Source organism: Echinops telfairi, unplaced genomic scaffold (assembly GCF_000313985.2).
Source record: "Echinops telfairi isolate 266 unplaced genomic scaffold, ASM31398v2 ScPeMD7_3;HRSCAF=10, whole genome shotgun sequence".
Classification (NCBI taxonomy): Eukaryota; Metazoa; Chordata; class Mammalia; order Afrosoricida; family Tenrecidae; genus Echinops; species Echinops telfairi.
Genome location: NW_022103899.1, coordinates 64503390 through 64513739, shown reverse-complemented (window position 1 = coordinate 64513739; position 10350 = coordinate 64503390). Strand labels below are relative to the sequence as shown.

The 10350-nt window shown below is 60.1% G+C and overlaps 1 protein-coding gene across 1 annotated transcript in view; it reads right to left on the bottom strand.

Annotated features, from left to right (window-relative positions):
- Window positions 1-10350, bottom strand: part of SNED1 (sushi, nidogen and EGF like domains 1) — a 47448-nt gene that overhangs the window by 2389 nt on the left and 34709 nt on the right. The window contains exons 23-30 of the mRNA XM_045294537.1: window positions 8235-8347; window positions 7209-7490; window positions 6439-6580; window positions 6285-6367; window positions 5669-5767; window positions 4496-4612; window positions 4300-4387; window positions 9-92 (exon numbers count right to left, since the gene is read on the bottom strand). Coding sequence (XP_045150472.1) covers window positions 9-92; window positions 4300-4387; window positions 4496-4612; window positions 5669-5767; window positions 6285-6367; window positions 6439-6580; window positions 7209-7490; window positions 8235-8347 — 1008 coding nt within the window. The remainder of the gene's footprint in view (window positions 1-8; window positions 93-4299; window positions 4388-4495; window positions 4613-5668; window positions 5768-6284; window positions 6368-6438; window positions 6581-7208; window positions 7491-8234; window positions 8348-10350) is intronic.

The window sequence follows — 10350 nt, the reverse complement described above, 5'->3', positions numbered from 1 at the left end:
GGCAGCACCTGCTGGGGGTCTTCTTGGCGCCTGTGCTCTCGCAGCTCTCCTGGAAGCACACGTCCTGGTGGGCTCTGTAGACTCGCTTGTACCTGTTGCCACAAGAGCTTTGTGAATGCTGTGCCCACACGCCACGCGAACCCCAAGTTAGGCAGGACTGTGGTGCCTGGGAGCAAGGCCATTATTTCTTAGTAAAACGTTAGCTGTGGATTTAGAAAGTGACCAATGTAGAGGTCATGCCACTTTAAAAAAAAAGGACTTTACTGAGGTTTTTAAAAGTCCTGTTGGTATTAAGCTCCATTCATAGGGGTCCCTCAGGTCGCTGTGGACCTGCCAGGTGGGGTTTCCCATGGCAGCAATCGCTGTTCTGTCACGAAGCCCTAGTGGTCCCACATGGCCAGCCTTTTGGTGAGCTGTGGGGCCTTGACTGTTGTGTCACCGAGACCTCTTCCCCGAGGTGGAGCGTGGGTGAAATATACACGCCACCAAGCTTTTGAAAAGCCGTGAAATGGGAAAACAGGAAGTTAACCGCTGGTCTTACTCGCGGCAGCATGTGGCCCTCGGTCCTGGGGACACAGCCCCGTTGCCTTCCCTCTCCGGGCAGTGCAGAGGGAAGTGAGGAGCGGGGGTGTTCCCACGTGTGAGCAGAAACCCAGCGGGCTGGGCACAGTGTGGGCAGTGACTCGCCAGCTGTCGGACAGCAGACAGTGTGGCAGCGCGGTCCCCGAGAGACAGCAAGCCAGTGAGGCTGGCTCTGGGACCGCCCTGCAGCCTTGCAGCCGGGAAGCCTAACTCATAACTCACTGCACCGGAGTCAACTCCAACTTATGGGACCCTGGAGGACCCCTGGTGGGGTTTTGAGACCACCGGGAGCGGAATTCGGGCAGTGGTCAGAGCGAGTTGAGGGGACGGGAGCCCTGAGGGAGAGAAGAAGTGTCCCCTTGGTGGAGTGGAGACAGCAGAGGAGGGGCTAGGTCGGGCACCCTGGGATCTCGACACCACAACATGGGGCGGGGTGGGGGAAGGCGCTGTAAGCTGCACCAGCCACAAACCCAAGTGGCGGTCAGCTTGTTTAGAGGCGACTACCGCCACCTCAAAACACGCCTCAAAGGGCCACGGCTGCCTCAGAGAAAGAAGACCTTTATCTGGGGACGAACATCCCCGTCCAGAAATCCAGGGCACAGGAACATACGATCCAGTGCCCAGCACCTCATGTCTAGAACCTGCAAGATGTGCATCGCACGATGGGAAAGCAGGAAAATGTGAACCGCGAAAGAAAAAAGAATTGCAAAAGACCCCCAAATGGTAGTGACAAGGGAATTAGCAGACAAGGTCCTTAAAAGCATCTGTTATGAACTTGCTCCAATATGTTCAAAGATCTCAAGGAAAATATAAACATAATGAAATGAGAAATGGAAGCTCGAAGCAAGAAGTAACGAACTCCTCGAGTCGACAGAAGTCAGTCTGAAGTGAACATGGGGTGGAGTGGGACCAGTGGTGGATGAGCCCAGCAGACCCGTCTAGAAGGCACAACCGTGGCCTCTATGCAGAGGGAGGTGCAGAGAGGAAAGGGTGAGCAGAGCCGCCTGACTCCAGAGACGGCAGCGAGCTAACTAACGCACGGGTGGCTGGAGTCCCGGCAGGAGAACAGAGTGGAGGGAGAGGGGAAAAGGCTTATTTAAAGTTGATAAATGATAAACCCAGAAACAAGACACAACCCCAAACAGAATAGCACACATGCACCCATACATACTAAGGCACATCCTAAGTAACATGCTCAAACGTGTTCAAGAGAAAACATGGAAGCACTCTTGGGCTGGGGCCGAGACGTCCCACATGGTGAAACGTCGGATGGCTGTAGGTGCCATGGTTGAGACTGAGCCAGACGATAAAGGACGCCATCACCGATATAAAGAACGGACATACTTTCAACCAGGAATCCTGTACCCAGTAATTGCAGCTTTCAGAAAATGCAGCTGAAGTAGAAACATCCTGTCTCCAATGAACAAAAGTAGAACTCACTGCGGAGACACCGCCAATGAACATGGTCCTTCTAGCCACAATTCCTCATGGGATGTGCTACTGTGATTCTGGCTCTGTGCCTGTGGCTGGAGAGCATGTGTTCTCTGTTACAGGACTGAGGTAGGGTGACATCCGACCTTTTCCTTGGCGGGAAACGAGGTCTTTAAGACTAGTAGAGGGTGGGACACCACCCTTCATCTTCCTGAGGGTATGGTCAGCTAAAAGAGCCAACCAGAGCAAAGTCATTCCTCGGCGTACGAGAGCCACCGGGGCACAGAGAAGCCACTGGGCTGCCTGGCAAGCACGTCCACCACCTCTCTGAGGTGTCAGAGAACACGGGGACCAGATGCCCTGAAGACTGGACCAGAGGCCCTGAGGAGCAGCGATGAGACTATGGGCTGGACCGTGGGCCAGAGCGACAAGTGGGCTGGTTTCCTGGTCCAGGGAGGCAAAGACAGAGAACTACATGGCGGAGACTGAGGACTAGAGAGGACATGGCTGCTTAGAGCCCAGTGACTGTAGCCTCACTGATCTTGACTTGTAGCCCCCTGATGTCTCCAGAAAGCCTCCTCACCGTGAGCACCGTCTGCGAAGCCGTGCAGCCACTGCCATGGGCCTGGACCCCAGCAGAGAAGGCGGGTGCCATTGGTGAAGCCAGAGGAGGTCGGATACGTCCCCCTCCACTGCCGCTCCCTGGTGGCTACAGAACCGTGTAGTTAATCGTTAGGAAACTCGAGCAGCACAAAGGAGCGCTTAAGAAGACTCTCGTTTTCAAAACCATTTCAAGAGGTGGTTGTCCGTTCAGAGGAAACATTCACATCATGCAGCTCCTGGTGCACGTGGCAGTAAAAAGTCCGACTTTTTATTAAAAAGTACTCTGCAGCTGTGCAGTAGTCACTGCAGGCATATTAGAAACCTGGAGCCAACCTCCACCCTGAACATACAAACTGAAACAGCATAACCACGAAGCAGTAGTGGAGGTAAAGCGGAATACTGGGAACGACTAACGGGAAGAAGCAGGAAAAAGCAGACTGGACCAAGAGAAACGACGAGCAAGCTGGCTGGGGTAAGTAGAGCCCACTGCACGCACGGAACGTAAAGGAGAGGCTCAGTCAGCCTGGACACGAAACAGAACCAGCCACACGCAGAGGGGCCTTGGAAATGCAGGCAGGTTAAAGGCCAAGGGCGGGAACGTTCGCTAAGTGGTTGGCTGTCCTTGCTGAACAATCTGAGTAGTGTGGACACTGGCTTCCCTCCCATAGAATCCAAATTCAGATTCCCAAGCCCCAGTGCAAACTAGCTCCTCTGATGTAGGCCACTACATGTGAAGCCTGCTTTCAAACGGAGCTGTCTCCCCTGCTCTCTCCGAGGGCAGCCGGGGGTGGGGTGGGTGGGGGTGTTCAGACGCAATGCCCCTCTACGCAGAACGCATTGCAGCTTCCGTGTCACAGAGGACAAAGCTGAGGCCCGAGGTCTGCATGCCCTGTGTAGCTTCCACCTTGAGCGTCACACTGCACCAGCCACCGGGCCTTCCTCAGCTGTGCCCGCAGGCTCCCTCTGGGGTGCTCTTCCCTCAGAGAGCCCTCCCCTAGCTCTGGGATGTCACCTCTTCCAGGGGGCGAACTCTGACCACCCCACCTTTGTCGCAGCAGACTTCCTGGCTGCACACCCCAGCCTGCACAGCTGGTCTCGGTGCACCTGCCCCCTTCTCAGGATCCTCCCTGCGGTGCCTCAGGCTCAGTGCTGGACTGCTGACCCAAGGCTCAAACCACCAGCCACTCCTCTGGAGAAAGACGAGGCTGGCTCTTCTGGTGGCGACACACAGCCTTAGAAACCTATCAGTGCAGGGTGCCATGGGCTGGGCCCGACTCGCTGGTAGCGGGCACTTCCTGTGTGCCAGTACTTCACGGGCAGGGCCTTGCTGGCTGTGGCCCTGAGGAGCCCAGGCATGTGGAATGAGATCCGGACACCATGGAGCCCCAGTGTGTGCTCCCCACCACCACCGAGCAGTAAGGAGAGAGGTCCTCCTCCAGCAGGTGATTGCTCCCAGCAGCCCCTTTTATAGGTGGGGGAAGCTGAGGTGCAGAGTGAGGACAGAGGTGGGGGCCCTCTCTCTGGGCCTGTGTGCACTGGGCCCTGGTGGGGGGCTTCATGCAGCTGCTGCTCGGGGTGCAGGGAAGGAAGGTCAGGGTGGGCTGGCCAAAGCCTCTCCCCAGCCTGACTGCTCAGCGTGGGCAGAACGCCAGCCCCTTGCCCCAGCGGTGAGCCTTAACTTACACGTGGTGACAGATGCCTCCTTCCCAGACGGGGATGGACTTTGTCTCGGAGAACAGGCGCGTGCAGGGTCGGGGCACCTTTGTGCAGGCTGTGGCAGTGGGGAGGAGGGCTGGCTTAGGCAGGCCCGTCCTGGTCACGGTCACCTGCCCAGGCCCCGGGACCAGGGTGTGTGTGGGGGGGGGGGGGCTGCACTCACCAAGCTCACAGCGCCGCCCTTTGAAGCCCGGGCTGCAGGTGCAACTGTGGGTGTCGGCGGTGGGCACGCAGGTGCCCCCATTCTGACAGGGGTTTTCTAAGCAGTCCCTGGAGCCTTCTGGGCACAGCCATGGATGGAGGGGGTTCAGTCAGTTGAGTGAGCAGCAGCTTTGAGCCCCCTTCTTTCCCACGGTGACCCCTGCAGCCCTCCAGAGCTGGGCTGCCCCGCCTCTCACAGCCCACCCCAGTGGCTCCTGTCCCACACTGAGGGGGCAAGGAGGCGGGGCAGCCAGAAGTGGAGTTGGGGCAAAGGGCTGGGGACTCCCCTAGGGTCTGCCCTGCCTCGCTTCTGGCTGAATTCCTTTAAAATCCTGGGAAACAGATGAAAGACTGTCCCCCCTCCATCCCTACGCCCTTGCTGTGCACCCGGCCTCCTCCTCAGCACCGCCCTGAGGAGCCGGGTGACAAGCACAGACGCAGAGCTCTCCCCAGAGCCCAGACTGCCCCTCCTCCGGGGCGAGCCCACCCTGCAAGGCAGCCCGCAGGTCCCCACGCAGCCACCAGACGGGCAGACCTGCCCCCTGGGACCACCCACACCATCACTCTCACAGGAGCAGAAAGCCGCCTTTCTCCTGAGGAGCGCCACTTGAGTAGTGGACGGTGGTGCTGTAGTTTCAATGCTCGCTCAGCCATTACCGAAACCGTCCGAGGGGTGACCCCACGCACGGCCCCTCATGAGAAAGTCCAGGCAGTGTGCCTCTGTGTGGACTGCAGCCCTGGAGGCCCTAGGGGTCAGGCTTGGGGTGCTAGGACCTGCCGCTCTCAGCACCTTGTACACCTGGCCCAGCCTGATGCGGGCCCACACGTCCCCGCCTATCACCGGTGCTCCAGGCCTCTGGGTCCCTCCCCACCTGTCCTGCTGACATCCCTCATCCTGGGGGCTCATAGCGCTCTGTGCTGCGCCACCTGCAGGAGGGCGGGCTGAGCTTCAGGCCCCTGTGCCATGGCTGTGTGCCCGCAGATACTCAGAGGCCCTCGGTGGCACTGCGTCCTGGCAGCGGGCCAGGGACGAGCAGGGGCTGGCGCTGTCAGTGTGACTGGGTCTCCCAACTTTGCCCTTGCTGGTCAGTGGGGCGGAGGGTGGCGTCTGGAGCTCAAGTCCACCCGGACTCACGCTCACTCTCCTTGTCACCAAGCTCCGGCAGCTGCAGGGCCAGGGTGTCAGGCTCAGGGGCTTCCACTGGGGTCTCCAGCTGCATGGGGGCCGTGGAATCTAGGAGCAATTGGGCCATGAGGGGTCACGGGCTGCCCCCGAGGGTCTAACCTGCCCAGCCTGGTCCTGGCCCTCCCACTCCAATGACCAGCCAGAGGCTGTCCCTACATTTCCAGCCTGTCACCTGCTGCCTTCCCCCACTCCACTCCAACCCTGCTGGGCCACAGCTTCCACTCCCTCTGCCCAGCAGGCCCTGCCCAGGCTCAGCCTTCAAAATGGACATTCACCTCTCAGGACACAGCAAGGGCCACTGGCCTGGCACCCCAGCCCTCCACAAACCCCACTTTGAAGAACGAGGCTGCCCTACTGCTGCCAAGCAGCTTGCACTCCTCACTGTGAGCCCGCATGTCACTTGCAGCCAGGTCGCCTGGAGCCTCTCCTAGGGCATCCTGTGCTTCATCCAATCTCGGGCGGCCTGCTATGTCTGGGGCCAGGTGCCTCCCGGCTGGCCGGGTCCTGTCCCCTTTACCACGGGGGGAGGGTGATGTGGCCCACACCCAGGTGGGGGTACACTCACGTGGTCTCACGGTGACGGACTTGCTGGGTGGGCCTCCGAACCGGGCACTCACACGTCCTCGGCCATCCACCAGCTCGGAGAACCTGCAGGATGGGCCACCGAGCCTGAGCTTCCTGCCTAGCTGCCTAGGGGCGGGCAGGTGGCTGGTCTGTACCTGGGGGGCTGGGTTGGAGTCTCAGGGGCATCTTGGTCGCTGAGTAGGCGCAGCTCTGACAGGTGTGCCGGGGGTGGCCTGTTTCTGAGCGCCCGGGAGTAGCCCCCCTGGGACCAGTGTCTATCGCTGCTGTCTCGCTGGGCTGCGGGTAGGAGAGGAAAGTGTCTGCAGGCTGCCATACGTCCCTGGGTCCCTCTCTGCAGCCATGCCACTGTGTGTGCAGGGAGGGCAGCTGCAGCTTTCAGGGGAGCCCTGCAGCTATCCCCACACACCCGCCATGTTCCTTCATGGTCACTGGCCTTCATGTGGGCCTGGTCCCTCTGGGCCCTGATCAGGCATGCGCCTGGCAGAGCTGGACATGTGGCCTGTCCTGGGCCCTCAGGGGTTGGCCATGTGGCTATAGCACACACGCTCAGTGCAGGCTCCCTCGCCTGGGTCCCCACGCTCACCCCTTGTCCCAAGATTCAGAGCCCTGCATGCTGGAAGCTCTGCCCTGTCTCAGAAGCCAGGGAAGGGAGCGGCCTGACCACACTGACAGTACCTGCTGTCCGGCAGGCTACTGGGGCACAGGGGGAGGGCAACAGCTCAGGGATGGACCCACATGCCCTCTAGGGATCTCTGTCCCCAGGGACCCCTCTCTGGACCCCTGTCCCCTGGACCCAGCACCAGCATGCTCCCCGCTGCCCCGTCCCCCAGCTCCATGCAGGCCAGCTGGAATAGCCCCAGTCCCGCCGCCTAGCCCCCTGCCCTTGTGGAGGTACGGCCCGTACAGGTGATGATGTAGAGGTGGGCAGGTTCGCTGTGCACCTGGCCCTGCTCTGTGCCCTGCACCACAGACACGGAGAGCTGGTACCGCCGCCCTGGTGCCAGGTCTCGGACCACGTACGACACCAGCTTCCCGTTGGGGACGTAGCGGCTCTTGGTGCTCTGGCTGGTGGTGACGTTGATGACATAGGCCTCCAGAGCGGAGCCTGGAGCAGGGGCGTCCCAGACCACGTGGGCGGAGGTGGCGGTGACCCTGGCGGCGGTCAGATTTGCAGGAGGCAAGGGCCCTGTACAAGGCACAGCGGGAGGGGAGGGGCAGGGGCAGTTGGGACCTCGGGGACCAGGCTTCACACCTTCCAGACCTGACTCAGTGCCTAGCCCAGGAGACATGGGCCCACACACCAGCCTGCTCGTGCTGACGGGCACCTGGTGGGGCTGTTAGCCCCAGAGGACACCCTCTGGTCTGGGAGCCTTCGTGGTGTCCAGTCTGCCCACCCCCCCATAGCTGGAGGGTGGGCTACATAGGCTGGTCCTGGGGTCCCCGGCTTTGCAGTCTGGGTTGACACCCTGGCCCTGGGCTGGCCCCACACCTCCTCCAGATGAGCCATACCTGGTGACCACAAGGGACAGTGCCCTTGTCAGAAAAACCCCTTCTGCACCCCTCCCTGTGTGCTGGTGGCAGGTGGGCTGGGCTGGAAGGGCAGGGCAGGCAGGCAGGGTGGGTCTCCCCCACCTCAGGCCCTGTGGAGCTCCCTCAGGGCGGGCTGTGGGTGTCCTGGGACTCTCTCAGTGGTCACCAATCAGAAGGCCTCCTGGGAGAGCCACAGTAGTGGGGTGCTGGCGTAAGCCCAGGCAGAAGGCTGCCCCAGATGGGCTTCCCAGCACCGTACCCCCACTGTCTCCAGAGTGGCCGGGGCCATGGCCTGCACTGCCCTCTGGGGTGCCCTCCGCCCAGGGCATGTTTCTAACATGGCCGCACTGGGCATACTGAGGGCTGCTGGCAGGGGCCAGAGTCCAGGCACTGTACTCACGGGTCCACACGGACATTGGGGCGGTGGGCACACTCTCGGTGGGGTGCTCTCCCGGTCCGAGCCCACTGAGGGTGACCACACGGATGGTATACCTCCTTCCCGGCAGCAGGGCCCTGGGGGGAGGGCGAGGAAAGGGAGGCTAACTAGGGGAGAGGGGCTGAGGTCATGAGGGCCCCTCCCCCGCCAGGTGGCTCTGGGGAAGTGAGTGTGCTAGGAAGCCTGAGAAGTCACGGTCACCACAGGAGGACAAGACTGGCCGGCAGCTGACACCACCTGCGCGCGCAGGTGCGGACAACCCGGGAAGCCGAGTCCAGGTCTACAGAGCAGCCGAGGTCAGGCCGTGGGCAGAGGGGCACATTGAGTTTTCATGCTGAGCCGCCTGCAGGGCCTGCCTCTGGGGGCTACGCAGTTTCAGCCTCCTGCTGAGGTTGGGGGGGTGGGGCGTACCTCACTAGCACTGAGGCCCAGCAGGCCCCAGGCTCCCCCATGCACATCAGCCCATCCTCTGCAGGGGCCCTCCAGGGTCACGTTCAGGCTGAAACCTGCTCCTCTGAGCTGCACCACCAGATGGAATCCCATTCCGCCGGGATTCCTGATCTGGGTCCTCTGCCTGTGGTTCACTGGCCTCATTTGTGATGACCCTCATTCGATGCTCCCACGCCTGGCTTTGGGGCTGGCCACGCTTCGTCAAATCAGAATAAACCTAAAGCAATCCTGGGCGTCCCTGGGAGTCTTGGTGCACTGGCTGAGCGTGTGGCTGCTATCTGCCAGGTCAGTGGTTCGCTTCCTCCGTGGGAGACATGTGGAAGGGTTCTGGTTGCTAGGCCCGATTCGGCCCAAACGCGAGGTGACTGCACATCCCCACACTGCTGCGGCCTCAGCGTCAGTCTTTCTCGAGGGTCCCCCCCACTGTCCTTCTCCAGGAACTGGTCTCTCCTGACAGCAGCCGGAAGTTTGTGAGACAAAGTCTCCCCGTCCTAGATTCTAAGGAGCATTTTGCCTGTGGGCCTTCCAAGATCCATTTGCTCTTCTGGCCATGTCCCGTAACTGCAATGTCCTTCACCCACACCCAATTCAAACGCATCGTGACCCTTCAACTGCCCACCTTCCTCGGCAAGCTTCAGCCAGCACTCACGGTGGCTGACACACCGTGGCTGGGCTCAGCGCACCGCAGACCTCAACGTTCCATGTCTTCTCTCTAAAGAGGTCTCGGGCATCAGGTCGCCGCAGCATGGATGTCGACTGTGGCCCCGTCACAGGACACCCGCAACTCCTTCCATCTCTTCTGCATCGTCATGTCTATGGGCGAGCTGTGCGGGTTTGTGTTTCCTTACGTGGAGGCGTCATCTACCCTTGACTACGGATTGTCATCGGCGTGTGCTTCCGGTCTGGCTCACTTTCAGCAAGCAAGGTGTGTGAGTTGTGTGTGGCAGGTTGTTCACGAGCTTTCCTCCCATCCTGGTGTGGCATTCTTACAGCCCCGTTTCTTAGATTATCTGCTCAGCACACAGATTGGCTAGGATGGGGAGAGGACACAACCCTGACACACACCTTTCTAGACTTTAAACCATGTAGGATTCCTTTGTCCTGTTGGCAAAATTGCCTCTTGACCCATGCACAGGTCCCACATGAGTACAGTGGCGTGTGCTGGAATCCCTAAGTCTTCACCATGGTACCAGCAGTTTGTCGCGATCCACACAGTGGAATGCCCTCGCACAGGCAATGAAACAGGCAAACATCTCCCTGGTATTCTCTGCTCTGACAGAGTTATATCCCGTGTCCACACCCTCTTCTGAATCTGTCCTGAATCTCTGGCAGCTGCCTGCTGATGTATCCTGAGTTAGTTAATTGTGCCAACCTGGCCGATAATCACATGTGGGGCTAATTGAAAGGAGGAGGGATAAATGGGTGGTGAACCTTGCCTTTCTAGTGCTCGGGTCTCTTGCTTTGTGATGGTCGCATCGGGTGCAGTTGCCTTAGCAGTTCCCTGCTTCAGCTTGGAAGAATGACTTCCTACAAGACATCCCCATGGAGAAGCCACATGGACCTATCCTGATGCAGCCCTGGGTGCTGGAGCAGCCGTGTGGAGACCCCTGCTAGTGCTGAGATGCTTGTT